At 42.3% G+C, this 20,000-nt stretch overlaps 1 protein-coding gene across 1 annotated transcript in view; it reads left to right on the top strand.

The window, feature by feature from the left end:
• Positions 1-20,000, top strand: part of htr2aa (5-hydroxytryptamine (serotonin) receptor 2A, genome duplicate a) — a 130,619-nt gene that overhangs the window by 28,864 nt on the left and 81,755 nt on the right. The window contains exon 2 of the mRNA XM_030080265.1: positions 11,067-11,088. Coding sequence (XP_029936125.1) covers positions 11,067-11,088 — 22 coding nt within the window. The remainder of the gene's footprint in view (positions 1-11,066; positions 11,089-20,000) is intronic.

The raw sequence follows: 20,000 nt of genomic DNA, 5'->3' as shown, positions 1-20,000 counted from the left end.
TTTGTAATCTGGCTTTTATTTTGGAGTAACGTTATAGTCTTAGTTAGTTTTTCAGTTTAATCATTTTAATCGTTTTTTGTTTGTTTGTTTGTTTTTTTGTTTGTTCATTGTTTTTCATTTGGTTTTTGTTTTTTTTTTTTTTACATTTCATAGTTTTTATTACTGTAGTTTGTTGCCTGGCATTATTTTTCATTATTTTAAAATAAAAACCAAACGTGCTCTGGCTGACAGTCAGCGTTAAGTGTGAGCTCTACAGACACAGACTGATTAGATCTGATCGATTAAACCACTTTCAAAGTTTATCTCTCCAGACTCCAACATGTTGGCAGCACGTGTTCATCACAGGTACAAACTGGCAATTAGCAGCACGAGCTTTGTTTGGAGACTCAGCTCATTACCACTTTTATTTCTGGGCCTTTGATTTTTTTTTTCCTCATCTCATTTAGTATTCTTTGTGGTTTAACAATGCTCATGCAGCCGTCCTATCAATATCCCGGCCTAATTACAGAGCCCAATAAAAACATCCAAGCTGGCCTGTAACGATGAAATATGGTCCACTTCAGAAAGGGAACGTGGGGATAAATGAGAAAACGAGTGAACCGCAGTCGGACTGTAGGAGAACTGTTCTCCCGAGCACACAGTCACAGCACAAACACTCGGACTATTCCACTCAGTCGCACTGAATTTTCTCGCCAGCTTGATTTCACCGCTGCTTTAATTAAGTGCTGTGCTCACAAAGGCTCAGAAACCTGATTAGTGACGTGAACCGTGCAGCCGAGGTACCGAGACCATGTTAAATTAGTGGGATGTGATGAGGATTAATACACAGAAGTGGCCGATGTACCGAGGTGAACCCTGTCCTGCAGCCCCGCCCACTGCAATTTCACGTGAAGCAGCTCCAAACTTATTAAAACACAACAACAACAACAACAACAACATGTTTTCTGACATCATGCAACATCCATGTTGTGTCTCTGCTGGTTGAAGCTTCATCACACTGATACTGAGGGAAATATTCAAATCCACTCTCAGAAAAACACTGGTTCTCAAATGGTTCTTCAAAATGCTCTCTGGTTCCACAAAGAACCATCAGCAGCTGAAGAGCGTCTTTATTTGGGGGCTGGTTCTCCACACACTTTCTGTGGTTCATTAAAGTCCTAAAGGTTCTTCATGTTTATTGGAGTTATTTGGTGGCAGCAGCAGCTAACAATTCTTTTCCTTGTGGATTAATGTGCAGATTATTTCCTCAATGAATGGATTAATGTCGCGCTCTATAAACCATCAGAAAATAGGGAGAAATCCCACAGCATCACAGCTGACATTTTTAATAGCTCATCTGGAACCCAATGAGGGAACAAGGAACGTGGAGAAACCTAATAACTTTCTTAAAAATGATTCTTTAAAGTAAACCTATTTTTTCCTAAAGTTCTTTAATGAATCATTCACCCATTGAGGTTCTACTGTTTAGATTTTCTGAGGCCGAGGGATCTTTGAAGGTTCTTTGCTGAGGCTGAGGGTCCTTTGTCTTTGTGGCAGAAATGTCCAGAGGTTCCTCGCTCTGAGCACCATCCTCCATCTCTGAGCAGCTGAAAGTCTGAGCGATGTGGTCGGCAGCGGCTTTAAAACTCCGCTGGGACGGGAGATTTTTGTTCCAAATCAGAATATGAGTTCTTAAAGCCAGAAATATCAGCTCCTGGTGAACTGGTTCCACTCTGGCCTCTGAAGAGACGTTTATACATGTAGAACACACAGAGAAAAGAAATTCTTGTTCATCTGCGTGGACTGTCTGGTGAAATAATCTTCTTCTTGTGGTTTGTTTGCGTCTCAGATGCAGCCTATTTAAAGAAAGTGGCTCAAGCCCCTCTGCTCTGCTCTGCTCTGCGGGGGAGATTTAGTCAGCAGTCCATGTCTTATAACGATCACTTTTATGTTTCTTTAAACTCAATAAAGAGTTCAATTTTACAGCTGCATACGAGGCTGATGGAGATGCTGGAGCTGGAGTGTCGCCCGACTGATTCCCAGCTCGGAAAATCTAGTGAGAGGAAGCAGGTGCAATGCACTCTCCCCCTGAGGCGCTCTTAAACAAGGCATTTGATGGAATAATTCACCAAAAAATACCCCTCATATCAGTGGAAACCCTGCTGTAGTTTGAATGTTCATGTAACACACAGCGGGCTTGGTGGCTGCCCCGTGCCAGCTTTCTTCAAAAGCACTAAACTGGCAAGAAACTGGTTGTTAGTAACCCTTCACAGGACAGAAATGACCAGAGAAACTGAGGCAATGAAGTCAATGTTAGGGCTTTTTGGACCCACGGTGCAATCACTTGACTTCACAGGACTCGGATCATGCTGGACGCTGCTGCTTGGATGAATTTCACGGCTGTTTTTTGGGCCGATTTCCCAGCCACTTTAGGTTCTTTGGAGGCAGAGCTGACATGAAAGTGTGAATGTGAGGCTGAAAAAAGTCTGTTCATCTTCAGCCTCGCCTCGCCGGGTTAACGAGAGTTTGAAAAAGAGCCGATGTGCAGTGGAGAGAGGTCGATCTGTGGCCGGCGGGCAGAGACACTCGACTGTTTCAGTGTCGAGTTTCTCTCTGAAATGTCAGGAATTTTATTTCCTTTAATAACGACTGCTGCAACTGTCTGCATCCTTTAACTGCAAGGCCAAAAAAAGCTTTTTCCTAGAAGAAGAGAGGTTATGTAACTGCCTCATGTGGCCCTACAAGGAGCTGCTTTCAGCCAACATCAGAACAAAGCTCCAGATTTTACTTTACACATGTCTTAAGTCTGGATTAACCCCTTAAACTCTTGATTTGCCCTTAAATTTCCTCTTAAGTAGCTTCAATGTTAGAAGAGAAGAGGAGTTGGAGTCTCCTCCATGTTGTGTCTCTGCTGAAGCTCCATCTCTCTGATACTGAGGGAAATATTCAAAACCAAGATGCTGTTGTTTTATGGCTGTAGAATCACATCAAATAGAAAAGATCTGCATGTCTCGTGCTTCATTTTAGACACATTTCCCTGGAATCCAGCAGCTCATGTTTGGGATCTTTGGAAACCTCAGGATCTCAGCTAGAATTTAAAATAAAGTTCTCAGGCTGCACAGTGATGATGAACCCACTGACAACGGGCCAAACATTAAAAATCACTGATATGGTGCTTTACGTTGCCTCAATACAATGACTACCTTTAAGTATTTTGCATCTATAATATCTGTGCAATGTGCATGTGCAAACCCACAGAATAAATTAACAGTCAGCGGGTTTGGAAATCGAAATTTGGATCAGTTTACTCAGCCGACGGCCCACAGTGGTAATCACAGGGAGGACGGAGCGGGGCCACGGTGGAGGTCACCTGGTGCTGCTAATGGTCCGGCTCGCTGAGTTAAATATCAACGTTTCACACAGGTCAAGATAATAACACACTGATTTTGTCACTGAAAGTTATAATTACTGTATTTAGTGTCACTCACACTCGCTCCCGTTGCCCTGCTGCCTGTTGCTGGTTTTATCCTACTGATGTTTTAGCACTGGTGCTTTGTTGTTTATTGTGTATTTACTTATTTACTGATCATGTATGATGTATGGTGACCAGTGGAGGACAGAGTACTACAAACTGCTCCTCTTGTAGAAGTACCCTTATCCTCGCTTTTCATGGTTTTCATGGTGCAGCTTTTATTGTGAAGTTTGGAAATGACAACAAAGTAGAACCAACAAAGTAGAAGCAGGTTTTTCTTGTCATTTTTGCTGACTGAGCATTTATTGTGAAAGGTTCCACTGTGTGTCACTGATCATTTGTTCTCTGTAATGGATCTGATTTAAAGGACAAAACTCAAGCAAAAAATGTATTACTGACTTTGAAAAATACTCAAAAAGGTACAAGTACAGAAAAAGCTACTCCGTTACAGTAACATGAGGAAATGTATTTAGTTACTTCCACCTGTGAAAGTGACCATAATGTGCTCCTCTTTCAACCAGCAGATATTGCAGTGACACTGGCTTCTATGAAAATAATCCCACATGACATGGAGTGTGGGATTTTTTTAGGGAGGGTTTACAGTGAAATTGCGACTTTATTTTGTTAAGGGAAACCTCTAGAGTTTTTTTTATTATGCTACATTTAAATAATTAAATATCAAGGGTAATTGGCCAAATAAATAAATAAATAAATAAAAAAGCAGATGAATCTCCAGGGGCCGTGTGTGTTAGCCCGTCGCCCGGCCGTCCTCTGTGGCTTCGTTAAGACGCAGCGGCAGCTTCGCTCTCGTCTCTCCCTCCTCGGCCTTTTCCTCCTTTATTAATTTCACTCTTGTTCTTGTTTTCTGGACCTCAGCTCTGATGTTTGTGATGATTCGCAGCGGTGGTGCTGACATGTGGCGTCGTGCTCCGTCCCTCTGGAGAACACTGTCACATAAACGTTGTAATCAGCGGCGGTGGCAGTGACATTTCGCTGTATTAGCGAGGGCTTTGCTGCTGTTGACACAGTATTAACAGCTCCTGCTGGATCACTGTTGACTCATCGTCTCACTCTTGCTACGTGTGTGCGTGTGTGTGTGTGCGTGTGTGTGTGTGTGTGCGTGCAGACTGATCTGAAGGCATGTGTGTGAGTGAGTGCATGCAGGCTGGTTTCTAAAGAGGCTGCATGTTCACACTCGGGTTTGACTGATGGAGGATTTTGGAGGCTGATACTGCGGCTGCAGATAGCATTTTTGTTTTGTGCCAATAGTTTTTTTTCCAGATAATTTTGTAGCATTTGTGCTTCACTTGATAGAGACAGTAGAGAGGTCTTGGTCCTGGTACAGAACGAGGTACGTGCTCCACCAGGTGAGCCAACGGGGGCCCTGACTTTTTCATTTTCATGCCAAAACTTTAGCTATCCTGAGTCAGCGGTCAGACGGTCATGGGAAACTAAAACTCCCAAGTGAAAGTAAATATTTTAGCGTTAGCAGCTCTATAAGAAAACTCTGGGAATAAATTAATACCTTAAAAAGACAGAATCAATAGGATTTTCCAATAAATAAATAAATACATAAATAAAATAAAATAAAATAAATAATGTATAGACTTACAAAACGAATCCCTCTCCATCATGACTTGTTAGCCACTAGCAGTGTGTGTTGGTGTGTGTGTGTGTGTGTGTGTGTGTGTGTGTGTCTGCAGAGATGCTGCCCTCTGCCCGGAGTTTCTTATTTTGCTGAGCTCGGGACTCTTCTGGGCGTCGGCCTTTTGGCAACAGGTGTACAGCTCCCAGCCAATCACAGCACAGTGCAGTGCCAGAATGATAGCGCCACATCCAATAGGAATCAAAGAAAATTGCAGACCGTGGAAAAAAGGAAATCTAGTGAGGAGAAACGCCAAGCGGACAAAGCTTGTCCCACAACGAGAGTGAATCTGGGGTTGGCTTTCAGCTGCTGGGGAACACTGAGGACGATGATGTCACATGATGACATGGGAGGCATTGCACTCCCATGTCATCCTAGGAAACAAAACCTTGTTGCTAGGTTAGCTTAGCCAGAAAGGAGGAGCCAACTTTAAATGTTGTGTTTACATCAGAAATCCATCTGCCTGTAATTAAAAAAAAAACAACTAAGAAGACGTCAGAAAAAGTGGACACGAGAAAATGTGCAAACAAAAACGATCTAATTTCATTGCAGCTTCCACCGCCGTGGTGAGGCGAGCGTGCGGTCGCAGCACCGGAGGAGCGGCTGACAGCTGGTATTTGATGAAAGGACAGAATCAGTAAATCGATGCGCTGGTCTCACTCTGCTGTCCACTGTGGTCACACTCCTGAATAATAAATGTGTGTGTGTTCGCTCGGAGGGAGGCCCCGTTAGCACACTGAGGAACAGCACATATAACGTCTCTGTGTGTATGTGTATGTGTGTGTGTGTGTGTGTGTGTGTGTGTGCATGTAATGAAGTGCTGACACACACAGGAACGAGCTGCAGGACAGAAGTGGAGTCACACCAGGGAATTTAACTCACATCAAGGTCAGAAAAAACCCCTGCAAGTCCAGTTTTACTGACTGACAGGCTGTTTTTCTGCTCACTCTCATGCAGCCCCAGTCTGCCACTACAACCACTACTGACACTACTGTTACTACTACAACTACTGTGAATACTACTAAATGTAATAACTTCTGGTGCTGCATGTAACTGCTAAAACTGTGACCTTTTCTGAACACGATATCTCAGGAACACCTTGAGGGAATTTCAAAATTTACTAGTAAAAACTATTTCTGCTGATCTCCCAAAGCGAGCAGTGAGATTTTAGAGCTGCCACATCACTCCTTCTCCCTTTCCTCCAGCCGCTGGTATCCATTCATTCCACTACGATATGAACATGAACTTTCAGAGCCTTCACACTTTCTTTCAGAGCCTTCAGACTTCATTCCGCGGATGGAAAACTGGTGAGTTTTCCATCCGCGGAATGAAGTCCTCCATATGAGTTTTCCTAAAAGCAGCAGCACTGTTGTGTTTTCAGGACTTTTTCCAAACTGAAACACCCCCTCCTCCTCTTCCTCCTCCTCCACCAGGGAAAATAGTCCCTAAGCAGGGAAACGTTGCTTTCCACAGCCACTTATCATTTTTTGAATGGTTTTTGAATGTTGAGAACATTATAAGGCAGCTGCTTCAACCACAAACTCACTTTGATTCTGTGTTGTGAAATCTTTAGTTCCCCCACAGGGACATTGTAGAAATCAGGCTAATCATTAAAAATCAGTGGAATGGTCCTTTAATGGCCAATCTTTTATCATGTTATCCATGCAGAGTGTGTTATATATCAGTGGTAAAATTACAAATGATTTCACTGTTTTTTAGCATGTCTGTAGGAAAGGTTAATGGGCCCAGTATAGAGCCTTGTGGTACACCAAAGACTACATGACACTACTCTGACTTCATATTAGTGTGGAGGATGCAGTGTGTTGTTTTTCGTTAAAAGGGAAAATAGTCCCGGGGGAAACATTTTGCTTTCCAAAGCCAATTATCAGCTGTGTGGTTTCTGAATGTTGAGGACTTTGTTCACTGCACAAGCAAAACATTATTGGAGTTGACTTGATGCTTCCTATTCATTATGGGAATGGGAATGGAACTGAACACACAGAGGATTGTGGGAAGTGAACAATATGTGAGAGAGGAGAGAGAGTGAGGAGAAGTCAACCTTGTGGCTTTTTTCTGCAGATTTACAAGGTGACAGGAGAGCGAACATGTCTAATTTTATTTTGTGGGTAAACATCAAAGAAGTTATTCCTGCTGTTTGTTCCGATTAATGCAAAAGGTAATAAATTATCATCCCGCCCGGTCTCTCTGAGCCGTGTGATCAAACTGTTTGATCACTAAACAACACAATCACCTTCACCGCTGCAGCTACACACTTCAAAACCAGCCTGGCTGTCAGTCCTTGTTTCAAAGTGTTTCATGAGGTTTCTGAGGAGATACGAGGTTGTGCTGTGACAGCGGCTTGTACCTGCTCTGTGACTCACACTTTGCATAATGTGAGCAGCCGGAAGGGTCAGCAATATTTATTATTTCTATGGCATCCACTCAACATTATCACACACACACCAGCATATAATGAGATATAATACCTGGACAATGAAACAGATAAACATTTATACATGCAGACAGCCAGGAAAAAACACAAACATACACACACACACACACACACACACACACACACACAAACAATCACACACCCAGAATCATTCCCGCTCTCTTTATCCCTTCCTCCCTGTCCTATTTGCCTCTGAGAAATCAATATCTTAAATCCTCCTTTACAGTAGGGGGACAAGATGCATGCAGCCAGCACACACACACACACACACACACACACACACACACACACACACACACACACACAGAATTGTTTGCGCTCTCAATCTCCTGCCTCAATGAGAAATCAATATCTAAAATCCTTCTTTGCAGTCCAGGGATATGACGTACAAACACATGCAGACATATACACACACACACACACACACACACACACACACACGGACACACAGACACACACACACACACACACACACACACACAGACACATATATATAAAAAAACAAACAAACAGAGCGAGAGATAATCGTTTTTTTCCAGTCTCCATCCCCTGTGTGTCTGTGAGGAAATCGGTGTGTAAAAACCTCAGATGTGTTTCCTTCTACTAGAATAATTTAGGCCGACGCTTCAATACAGCAGGAAGCAATTTCCCCCACCGCCGTTTCTGCTGCAAGGTGTGTGTGTGTGTGTGTGTGTGTGTGTGTGTGTGTGTGTGTGAAATTTGGTTCTTGGTGACAAGGACATCGCCGTCACCATAAATCAGCAGCTCGCTCTGAAACCATAACCTTTACCTTGGAATACATAGAAGATTTTTATGTATTTTATAAGCTTTAAAGATGTGTAGTAGCTGACACTTAAGCTTTATGAGTGCGCACACACACACACACACACACACACACACACACACACACATACACACAAATATGGTACGAGCAGGTTAGGATCTTGAAGGCCAATACCGATGACAAAATGTTTGATTCAATGCTAGCGACAGCCAGTATTTTTAAAATATTTTTTCTGAGAAGTTGGTTGTCAGCGTCTCTCAGCCTCTCCTCTTCATCCTGTTCATCCTGTTCATCCTCTTCATCCTCTCCCTCCACAGTCTGTCAGCAGGTGGGATCAGTCAGGCAAATCAGCTGCGTTGCTTTATGGCACAAAACAGGAAGAGGGCGCTGTTCTTCCAGAGCGAACGAAGCTGAAGCTTTCAGCATTTCTGGAAAAAAATCACTGAACTGACAACACGCCAACGTCAGACGCTCCACTATCGAATCAATGTTGAGTGCAGCCCATGCAGACGTGACATCAGGATGTGGGTACGTCATGTAATGGGTGTGAGAAGAAATTAATTTTAGAGTGAATTTAGAGAGTACTTTTTTTGGAAAGACACATAAAAACACGACAAAGCACCAGCAAATACACTACATACTGTGTTACCTCAAAAACACCTCCACTCACTCAGCCACAGTGCACCACCACAGTAGGAAAATATAAGTACAATTTACAAAAACAAACAAACAAACAAAAAAAAAAACTGGAGTGAGACTGTCTGCCAGCACCGAGGCTGCTCAAAAACCTTTTTCTGATCTTGTTTTATTTGACTGTACCTGCTTATGATCTCACTGCAGTTTTAGATGTTTTTATCCCTGTAATTTTACCCCTGTACTTTTTATTTTATTTTGCTATTCAATGTATTTTATTTAATTGTGCCAATTTATTCTTTTTTTTATTCATCATCATCATCATTTTATTTGTTTAAAACCTCGGAAAACACACAGAGGGAGAGCGCTCAGATCAGTGGTGCTGAGATCAATACAAAACATAAAGGCACAACGAAAATCAAATAGCAGTATAAGAATACATGCCTATATCAGTTAAAAACAAAGTCAAATTAGCAATACTAAAGAGAGAAAGTGTAGAACTTTACAATGAGATGAAAAAATAAAACAATAAGAACAATAAGATAAAAATTCAGGAAAAAAAACATTGCATGTTAATGAGGTTTTGGCATCGAGAACCTCCTCAGTGGTCTTTCAAAGTAAAATAACGATTTAATAATAGCTGCTGCAAAACACCGTCAACTCTACCTTTTAATAAAAAAACATCAAATTAAACTTGTGAATAAGAGCAGTTTACTTTGTGAATAAAGAAAACAAATTAATGTCAATAGCTAAAACGAAATGTAAAAATACAAAACACAGCCTAACAGGGCTGGTACACCCAGCCGGTGACATTTCCATGAAGAGTCGCTCTGCCTCGGAGTCATACAAAGGCGGCCGCCGCCGGTGTTCCTGGTTTTGTGCAGCAGAAGAAGAGATACTCAGCTGCACTTGGAGAACAAAAGCCAGATGAAGGCTCTGACCAGCCAAAACACGGCGGTTTATTGAAGTGATTTCCTCTGTTCTTTGCTTTTGTGCAGCCGAAAATCTCATTTCTAAAAAATATACTTCCAGGTGCTCGGCGTCTTTCTTGGAAACCCTCAGAAACAGATTGTACACAACACAACAAGATCCAGGAGAGCGCGACTTCATATTTGTGTGGAATCCAGTGAAACACCTCATATCTCATTTCCCTTTTCTTTTCTCTGTCCTCTTCCCTCCACCTCTCTCTCTCTCTCTCTCTCTCTCTCTCTCTCTCTCTCTCTCATGGTAAAACACACATGGCTCATCTTGCTCTCTGCTGGAAGAACATTTTAAGAAACACTTAACTCGCTCCCAGGCTCAATAGACTGCCAGACAAAGTGCATCTAGTGTGTGTGTGTGTGTGTGTGTGTGTGTGTGTGTGTGTGTGTGTGTGTGCATGCCTGTGTGAGTGCATACACACATGCTGATCTGCACTGAGTGTGTTTCCTTGTGAGTGTGTACAGTGTGTGTTTTTGCTCTGCATGGCCACTTGTCTGGAAAATGTTGCTGTTTATGTCCGAGGGATAACAGACTAGCTTCTACTCTCTCTCTCTCTCGCCGCTCTCCTCCCTTTTCCTTGCCCTATTTATCTCCTCTCCCATCCCACTGACTTTAAATATTTATCTGTGATATCTATCTATGGTAAATTAAAATGTATGCCTGCTTATCTCTCCCCGGTTTCCCTGGTGAAATTACAGGCAGGTTATTCTGTGCTTGTGTTGGTGCACTTGTATCTAATCTGTCCGCTTGTTTTGCTCAATGTCTTGGTACAGAGATGGTCTTTCAGCATATTTAGAAGATAAATGAATGTGTTTTTTGTCGGGTTTTGAGGTTTTGTCACGCTGAGATTAGATCTCATTTTCCAGTGAGCCGTAGCAGGGAAGTGAGCATACACAAAGGCACATCTTCTCTACTTTATTCGTATGATAAAACAATGCAGAGCAGGACTGGAAAAGATAAGAGGTGGTTCCTGGAATTATTAATCAACATCAAGTATAAGAAACTAAAGATAGAAACCATTTGTACAGACACAGCCAGGATGAGAAATTAATGGAATAAGAGAAAGTCCTCAGTAGAGAGGGAACAAAGGAAATGGAAAAAGGGTAAGGGTGAGAGAAAGAGGGACTTCTGGGAGATGGTGGGTGATTTGTTCAAGAAGTTTTGGCCCACTGGGAGACTTCACTTCTCACACTGGCAGCGATTTGAGAATGCCAAGGTTGTGAGGAACAGTCCTTCTGATCTGAACGCGAGTGGTGTGTTACGACTGTTCATAGCAAACGGTACCAGAGAACCCGAGTCCTAATACTGATCCAGTTGTTTGGCTTCATTAGACCTGAGGTGAACATTCTTGATCGTCAGGTGAAGAAAGGTCCTGAGCTTGGGGGGGCTTCCTTTTTGAGTGCCTACCATGTAACGCTAAGGCTGAACCGCAGCAGCCTGGGTTCGAATCCAGCTTGGACCCTTTGCTGCAGGTCATCCCCTCTCTCTGCCCTGTCTTTCCTGTCTCTCTGTACTATGACCATCTAATGAATCTGAAATACCCAAAAAATAAAGGGTCTGAGCTGTAAACTAGTCACCATGTGGTAATGAGTGGGGTCAGATGGCACAAGAGCCTGCCAGACAGACTGACTAAACCCAGAAGAGGTTTAGGAGGTATGTAGATTTTTTTCCCCCGGGAACACCAGGTAGAAGAAATGGAGTCGAAATGGATCCTGTTGGAAATCTCTGTTGTGGCTGCCAAGAGCAGTGACCAAAAAGTAGCTCTTGCCTTGTCACCGAATGTGCATGGGCCAAACCAAATTTCATATCACAAAGCTGCCGTGCCCAACCCGAACCTAACAATTGTTCATCTTTTTTTTGCGATTATTTTTTTGCCATTTGTGCTCTGTCTGACAGCGATAGCACAGAGAGACAGGAAAGGGGACAGAGAGGGGATAACATGCAGCAAAAGTCCTGTGCTTAGATTCGAACCCAGGACGCTGTGATCAGGACTCTTGGTAAGTGGCCCACCAAGTAAGGTGCCAGGGTGCCCCAAATGTTCATCTTTTATCCAAACCTGACCCAAACCTGAGATCCCAACATGTAGCTTAGAAAAAACAACGTGCAACCCTGACTGTGTATGTACATGAACATAATTTTAGCAATAAAATACATTGCTATAACTAAATGTGGTAACATTTTCTATGAAGGTCTATTGTATAATGCATTATGAGCGCATTCATAAGGCATTATAATGCATTTATAATGCGTTATAAAACATGTTATAAATGTTCATAATCGTGTATGACAACTTATAACAAGGTTTATAAATGATTATAAGTGGTGGATATAATGTGTTATAAGCTCATCATTCATAATGCTTTATACCTTCATGGCAAAGTGACAACAGTGTTTTATGGAAGAATCTGAAGTCCTGGGTGGTATACCATGTTATAACTACCAGTTATAAAAATAATACGAACTGCTGTAACACATCATAAGAAATAATAAATGCTCAAATTCTGAAATGGAATAATACCTTATAAACATCAATAATGTGTTAGAGGATGACTTTGTGAGCTTAAAGTAAAGTGTCAGCACTTCTGGAATAATGTCTAATAAACATCAATAATGTGCTATAGGATGACTTTGTGAGCTCTAAGTAAAGTGACAGTATTGTGTAAGGTTATTAGCAATTATATGATACTATAATACAATTATGAGGTCTTATGAACAGTATTTGATTACTGTAAGTAAAGTGTTGGTCAAAAAAAGAGGATCAACTCAAAGTATGTCAACTCTTTATTTTCACAAATCAATCAAACCATGGAAAAGAAAAACGCTTTTTGACCTGAGGGGATCTTTAAACCTATTTACATCCCTGTAGAAGTCAAAAACTAAAAAATACTATTAATATTAACAGCTAGGAAACTGAAGTAACCTGGGAAAGCCCAGCTTCAAATACTGCTACATGTAACGCAATTCTTGTGTGACTGATCAAATATGTAAGTCACTTAAGGGCAACCAACAACAGGCTACCAACAACTAAGTGGAACAGGCTGGCATTTAATTAACTTTACCACTTAATGAGCGATGGGAAGTAATTCCCCACTTTCTTTCATTTGTGTAATGCGGGTTTTTATTTCTGCGGTAATCGCTGCCCGACATTTATCAACATAGGCAGGGAGTCAGTTGATGAGTCTGACAGTGGCGAATCAACTGGTATGGCAGGACTTGCAGAATCAGAGTCCTCATCCGATACGTAGACCCTTTTGAACCGAGCAGACATTTTCGATGACTCTCCTGCAATATATAAGAAATGTGCACACAATATTAAAAGTCGCATTGTAGGAGCCATACTGTAGTGGCTGTTTACTGTTTAGGTGGAATGCTTTAGGTAGATAATGATGGGTAGGACACTGAGAATAAAAGAGCAGCAAACAGACAGAAGTAGAGTGAAGAGGGGACACAGCCTGTACAGCTGGCTGTGGACTAGAGATATAATTGATCACCTGAACTGGATGAAGCCCCAGATGAGGAAGGCTCCACCAATCTTTTCTGCATGAATTCTTGCATCAGTTGCTGTAGGTATTCCTTGTCGCTTTTCAGGGAGGATATGGTCTCTTCCCTCAGTTTTGCTCGCTCCTTCTCTGCCTCCAGCTGTAATTTGGTCATTGCCAATTCCTGGATGACATTAGGTGCTGCACACAAGATAGTATTTAAGTATTTAATAACTGAGAAAAAGGAGAGAAGAAAAACACTGGAAAATGCAAACAGCTCAAAGACTATCAATTAAGTCTAGGTTGAGCAATGCAATCTGGACAATTAAAAGTAACAGAAGCAAACTCAATTCAATGGTACTACATACCAACTTTCGCATCATCTCCGCCAGGGGAGGAGGCATCACTGTGCTTGGATCGTGCAGGGTTCACAGCACCCCTTCTGGTGTTAGGCATGTTGGCTATTGAGAGAGCAGAGTAAACCTAACGTTAGCAGCATTTGGATTTAGCTGACATTAGTTTGAAATAACCTGAGTTTTAGAAGTTCAGGCTTACACTAACATTACCTCTCTAAGACTTTTCCTGCATAACATTAGAGATTTGGAAGACGGGCACATCTGCCAAATTTTGCCCCACTTACTAACACTCAACATGTTTTCTCATGATTGACAATGCAAATGAAGCAATGCCTTATTTTCATATTTAACCATAAAAATTAAGAAAACTTTCAATAAGAAAGGTTATCCTAATAAAAGATATTATATGGTTACATTTTAGGGAATATATATAGCAATTTTTTTTTTCTTTACCATAAAAAGAAAATGAAATCATTCTCTGCTATTAAAAAGGGAATTAATGTTTCATATAGAATCTGATCACACTGAACACAAATCAAATTGCTTCCGATTTTTGTCATGATTGTTTTTCAGAAGACCTTAAAAAGTCGAGGCCCTATTAACTGTTAAGAGGATCACAAAAAGCTTCGCCTAAATTGCTAACGTTAACGTTAACAAAGACTAGTAAAACATTAACACAAAACACAAAACAATAGCGTTATAATTTACTGGTTTCACAATCTGTATCAAAAAAATATTACCTGAGACTTTGGTAGTAGTTGGGCGTTGGTCGACGGCTTGCAGGTGGAGTGAAGAAAGAGGGTGAGCGAAATTGCGGGTCTCCAATGGCCTCTTGATGCTGCGTTCAAGGTAAACTGGAAGGCTGAGTTCAGAGATTCCGGATTTTTCGAGATCACTTAAGTTTAGGCTGTAAATAATCATAGAGCTGAATAGTGGGAATAATAAATGGGTAAATAACCTGCTTAATCTAAAAAGAGGGCTGAAGTTCGTAAACTTCTACGACAGGAGGACAACACTCGCAATCGAAGAAAACTTCCTTGGTTTGATTGATTTGTGAAAATAAAGAGTTGACATACTTTGAGTTGATCCTCTTTTTTTGACCAACACTTTACTTACAGTAATCAAATACTGTTCATAAGACCTCATAATTGTATTATAGTATCATATAATTGCTAATAACCTTACACAATGCTGTCACTTTACTTAGAGCTCACAAAGTCATCCTATAGCACATTATTGATGTTTATTAGACATTATTCCAGAAGTGCTGACACTTTACTTTAAGCTCACAAAGTCATCCTCTAACACATTATTGATGTTTATAAGGTAAACCACCCAGGACTTCAGATTCTTCCATAAAACACTGTTGTCACTTTGCCATGAAGGTATAAAGCATTATGAATGATGAGCTTATAACACATTATATCCACCACTTATAATCATTTATAAACCTTGTTATAAGTTGTCATACACGATTATGAACATTTATAACATGTTTTATAACGCATTATAAATGCATTATAATGCCTTATGAATGCGCTCATAATGCATTATACAATAGACCTTCATAGAAAGTGTTACCCTAAAGGTAATTAACCAAAACTGCACTGGGCATGATCCAAGTCTGATGTCCCCAATGGAAAATGAGGCTGAAACTGCCAGAATCCTCTGATAGGATTTGGGTCGTGTCAGACTCAAGTTTAGCTGCAGGCTTCTGTTGTCTTGTCAGGCGCTCCGCTGGTGGACGCTGGCATCAGGAAGGGGTGTGTTCCTGTTTAGCACAGAGGTACTGGCAGGCCAATAGGGCATGGCAGGAGCTTAGAGGGGCTATGGAGAATGACCTCTGCTTGTTCTCAAGGAGCGTCTGGACAACCATTGGTGACTCAGAAGGAGTGCAGAACATTGGTTGACTCTTATTAACAGGGAACACTAACTAGGAACACTGTCCAAAAGTTGAAGGAACAAGAGTCTGGGGAGCTCCTAAAGCTGTCAGTAATGTCACTTGTAGGATGTTGTTCTGGAAGATTCTGGGGGATCTAAGTTCATTTCTTTGGGAGAGATCCCTGAGGAATTTGGACAGCTCCTTTGAGGCAGGGTTGGCACCTTCATTGTTCAAGATCTATTCTGTAGTTCTGAGGGCTTTATGGATTCTTGACACATGTTCGATTTTGAATGAAACAGTTCCGTTGGATTTGAAGATTATAGTGGTGGGTGCACAAAAAGGAGGATTTATTCAGGCAATCACAGAATCACACTACTCAGGTTACTGGGGAAAGGCAAAGCCAAGGTGCTGGAAAAGAAAACTGTGGCTGATCGTTGAAACTTGGATTCAGGAGGAGCTATGCAGATTCTTTCTCAGTCATGTAACAGTGGATGAGCTATTTATCCTCTTACAGGCAACCGAGGAGCTGTCCACAAGTGTTTCTTGAAGTTGGACCACATTCCTTCAAGTTTCCCGTGGGCCGTTGCTGCAAGCCATTTTGGTCTGTGTACACTTGGAGTCAAAGCTGCATTAAGTCAAGCTCAGTTCTTGTTAGAGTCCAGTAGGATATTGGACTCAAACTGGAACAGACCTCCTGCTGTTCATGTTAATATCAAACTGGATGTCAAGGTGCAGCCAAGACTACGACAGTTTCAGCCTCAGTAGACGGTGATCCTTGTTGCAGTTTCCAGGTGAATGTGATTAATAGATGGTCAGAAAGAAGGTAAGTCCCTCCAAATTTAAGGCCATGGTTCTCTCCAGGAAAAAGGAGGGTCGGTCCCCTTCAGAAGAGGGCTGAGTACTGCAACTAAACTCCATCTTTATTGTCCCATGAAGGTTGTATACCTTCGATGGCCACAATCACAAATTATCAGGGAAAACCTATACATTAAATACAGAATGAGGAGGGTTTGACGTTGTGGTTTGTTAAGACAACACTCAAAGTTGGCCTCTGTTCCCTGGCTAAGCTACCCATTGCGAGTTTTTTTTTTTTTTTTTTTTTTGCTAGGGTGGTGACAGAATGAACTTCCTTTGCCATCAAACTCCTAGGGGGAAAAAATGGCTCGCTGGCACCTTCCTGTCTAACAGAAAACTGGCCAGCGTGGCATCACTCGTAATCCTCCTAAAATTAAATAATAATATTAAGTGGTGACTAGAAGATTGAGATGATTGATACAAGCTGCTGAATTTGGAACAAGCTAAGCTGCCTCTTCCTCCATGTTGAAAACAGACATTTGAGATAGTTCAGGCTCCTCAGAGTGGAGGTGTACCGGGCTTGGCCAACTGGAGGGAGACCCGGAGTCAGTCCCAGGTCACGCTGGAGGGGGGATGACATCACCCAGCATGCCTTGGGATCCCCCAGGATAAACTGGAGGAAGTTGCTGGGGAAGGGAAAGTCTGGGCTCTTCTGCTCCGCCGTGACCTTAAACTGGATGGAAAATGGATGAAAGGCTGGAGGATGATACACAAGAGGATTCAGTGAGAGAGAGACTGACTCAGCGAGAGAGGGAGAGAGAGGTAGAGAGAGAGAGAGAGGCAGCAAGAAAATTCAGAAGGAAAGGAAGAGAACAAGAATCTTGACAAGCGAAAGGAGGCAATTACGTCTCCCAGTGAGACAGAGAGAAAGAGACTTGGAGAGTGAAAGAGTGTAAGAGACAATGGAGGGTTCAGAAAGAGAACGAGACCAGTTCACATGGGGATTGAGAGAGAGAGAGAGAGAGAGAGAGAGAGAGAGGGAGGGAGGGAACAAGAGACTCAGTGAATGTTAGAAAGACTGAGAGACACTTGGGAGATCCAACAAGAGAAAGAGAGAGAGCAACTGACTTGGCATCAAACAGAAACTCTGGATTCAGTGGAAGAAAAAGACAGAGAGCAAGAGATACAACATACGGTGGAGACAGACAGAGAGAGAAACATCAAGAGAATCAATGAAAAAGAGCAAGAGAGAGAGAGAGAGAGAGAGAGAGAGAGAGAGAGACTACAGACACATCAGGCAGGCACTATTTCCTAAATTTAACAAAGTTCATTCTGGATTCCTAAAGAAAACCGTTCACAGAGGTAAAGACAGAATGTGCCTCACTGCCATAACTCAGGGAGCAACCAAAGAATAGAAAACAACATTTACCACAGGTTTTATGCACCATCTCCTATTTTAATTTACTCATTTGACTGACTGACTCCCCCTATTACTGCCTCGTTCTGTCTGTGGTCTCTGTGCAATCTCGTATTTGAACTCCCACGCTATTGTAATGCTTCAGCCTCATTTTCTCTACACTTGAGTTATCTTTTTGCATTGTCATTAATCATTCTTATTTATCTGTTTATTAATCATTTGGATAACAGTGTTAAAGCTTGTGTAACTTTTTACTGTCTTTTTATGACATTTTAAGTGAAAAACACAATGTTTTCATATGCAATGTCCATTCTGTTTCCAAAGTATTTATTTTAGTTTCATATTCATTGGGTGTGCGTTTGTTGTCTTAAATTGACTTAATTGCGCTGATCAGTATTAGCGCTGTACAACCCCTCCACCCCTCCTCCAAGCTCCTCCCACCTGAGATTGAGCCCCTCCTCCTAGAAGCCCCTCCCACCCTCGTATGATGCCGATGCAATGTGGTAACAGGAAGTAGCGAGCCGGATCCCTTCTCCGCCGCTCTGTGGCTAAGCTAAGCTAAGCTAAGCTAAGCTAAGCTAAAGCACCACGGCGACATCCAGGCGAGGCGGAGTTTGAAGCCAGCGTGCAAAGTGTGTGTGCATGAGCCGTAATTGCCACTGAGGTAGCCACGCCCCCTTGAGCTGATTGGTTGTTTGATTTGAAGAAAAAAAAATGGGATGCCAGGTTTTTTTCTCTCAGTTCATTTAGTTTGGCTCGCAGCCTCTCTGGATGATGATTTGTCAAAGACGTTAACCTGCAGAATCTTTAATTACCATCGCACAATACATTGTCATTCATTTGAGTTATCTTTGTTCATTTAGTTCTTAACTGTACTATTGAGCTTTGGCAGAACATATGAAAATGTAACGGCAATAAAACCTATTGAAATTATAATTGAAAACAGAGAGAGAGAGAGAGAGAAAGAGAGAGAGACATTATGAGACTGAGCAAGGAAAAGAGAGAGAGAGACTGAGGGGCAGAGACAGAAGGGACGAGAGAGAGATTCAATGAATGAGAGAGAGAGAAAGAGAGATTCAAGGAGATCCCAGCGAGAGAGAGAGCGAGAGCAAGGGAGGGTGAGAGCCTCAGAGAGAGAGAGAGAGAGAGAGAGAGAGGGAGAGCGAGCGAGAGCGAGGCTGAATGGGAGAGCCCTCAGTGTAAAAGCATAAAAGCAGGCAGCTCCTGTGCCGGCTGTGTGATCCTCACCGGAGCCGACTCACAACTTGAGCGGACGCACTCTGGAAACCTGACGGCCGCGCAAAACCACCTCCTCTCCTGCAGGAACAGCGAGGAATGCGTTCAGCGAGGACTCTCTTTTCTTTCTCTGAAGTGACATAAAGGACTGAGGGGATTTATTCAAGAGGTAAGAGACAGGAGAACACGGGAGAGCCGCACCACTGAAGATTTTTCATTTTCTTTCAGAGGGGAGAAACTGGGATTTGTGGAGCTGAAGCTGAAGGAATACTGAGATTATGAGCAGAAACACATGAGCGGAAGGTCTGGAGGGTGACTGACATTTTCCACCGAGGGCACAAAGAAACACAAGTCAAATTTTAAGGAATATTCAAGATTTGAAGATCTGAAATTGTTTCCTGAACCAGAGGAATACAGACACTGAGAGGGAGAGGGATGTGATCACTCTGAGTTTCTTTTTTTGGCCAAAGTGACCTCCAGCTTTCACACCTCGCCGTGAGCGTGTGTGTGTGAGTGCGTGTGTGTGTGAGTGCGTGTGTGTGTGAGAGAGAGTGTGTGAGTGTGAGTGAAAGTGAGTGAGGTGTGTTTGGGCAGGTGAGCGGTGACAAAGCTGTCAAAATCCATCATGTTCATCATCCATCTCTGTCGGTTGAAACACGCTCTCACAGGTGCAGGGGTGAGATGAGTCGAGACACCTGAGGATACACACACACACACACACACACACACACACACACACCATGTAATTGCGTCCTCCACAGGGATGTGGTGGAGGGTAAACCCACCCAAAGTCAGTATTCCCACCTTGTCACATCATAATAATCAGTGTCAGACTGATGCAAAACATGAGACGACTGAGAAAATACAGCATATTTTTTCCTCATATCTT

The sequence above is a fragment of the Myripristis murdjan genome, chromosome 21 (assembly GCF_902150065.1).
Source record: "Myripristis murdjan chromosome 21, fMyrMur1.1, whole genome shotgun sequence".
NCBI classification, from domain to species: domain Eukaryota; kingdom Metazoa; phylum Chordata; class Actinopteri; order Holocentriformes; family Holocentridae; genus Myripristis; species Myripristis murdjan.
The sequence above is the reverse complement of the archived record's forward strand: the minus strand, read 5'-3'. Positions and strand labels throughout refer to the sequence as shown.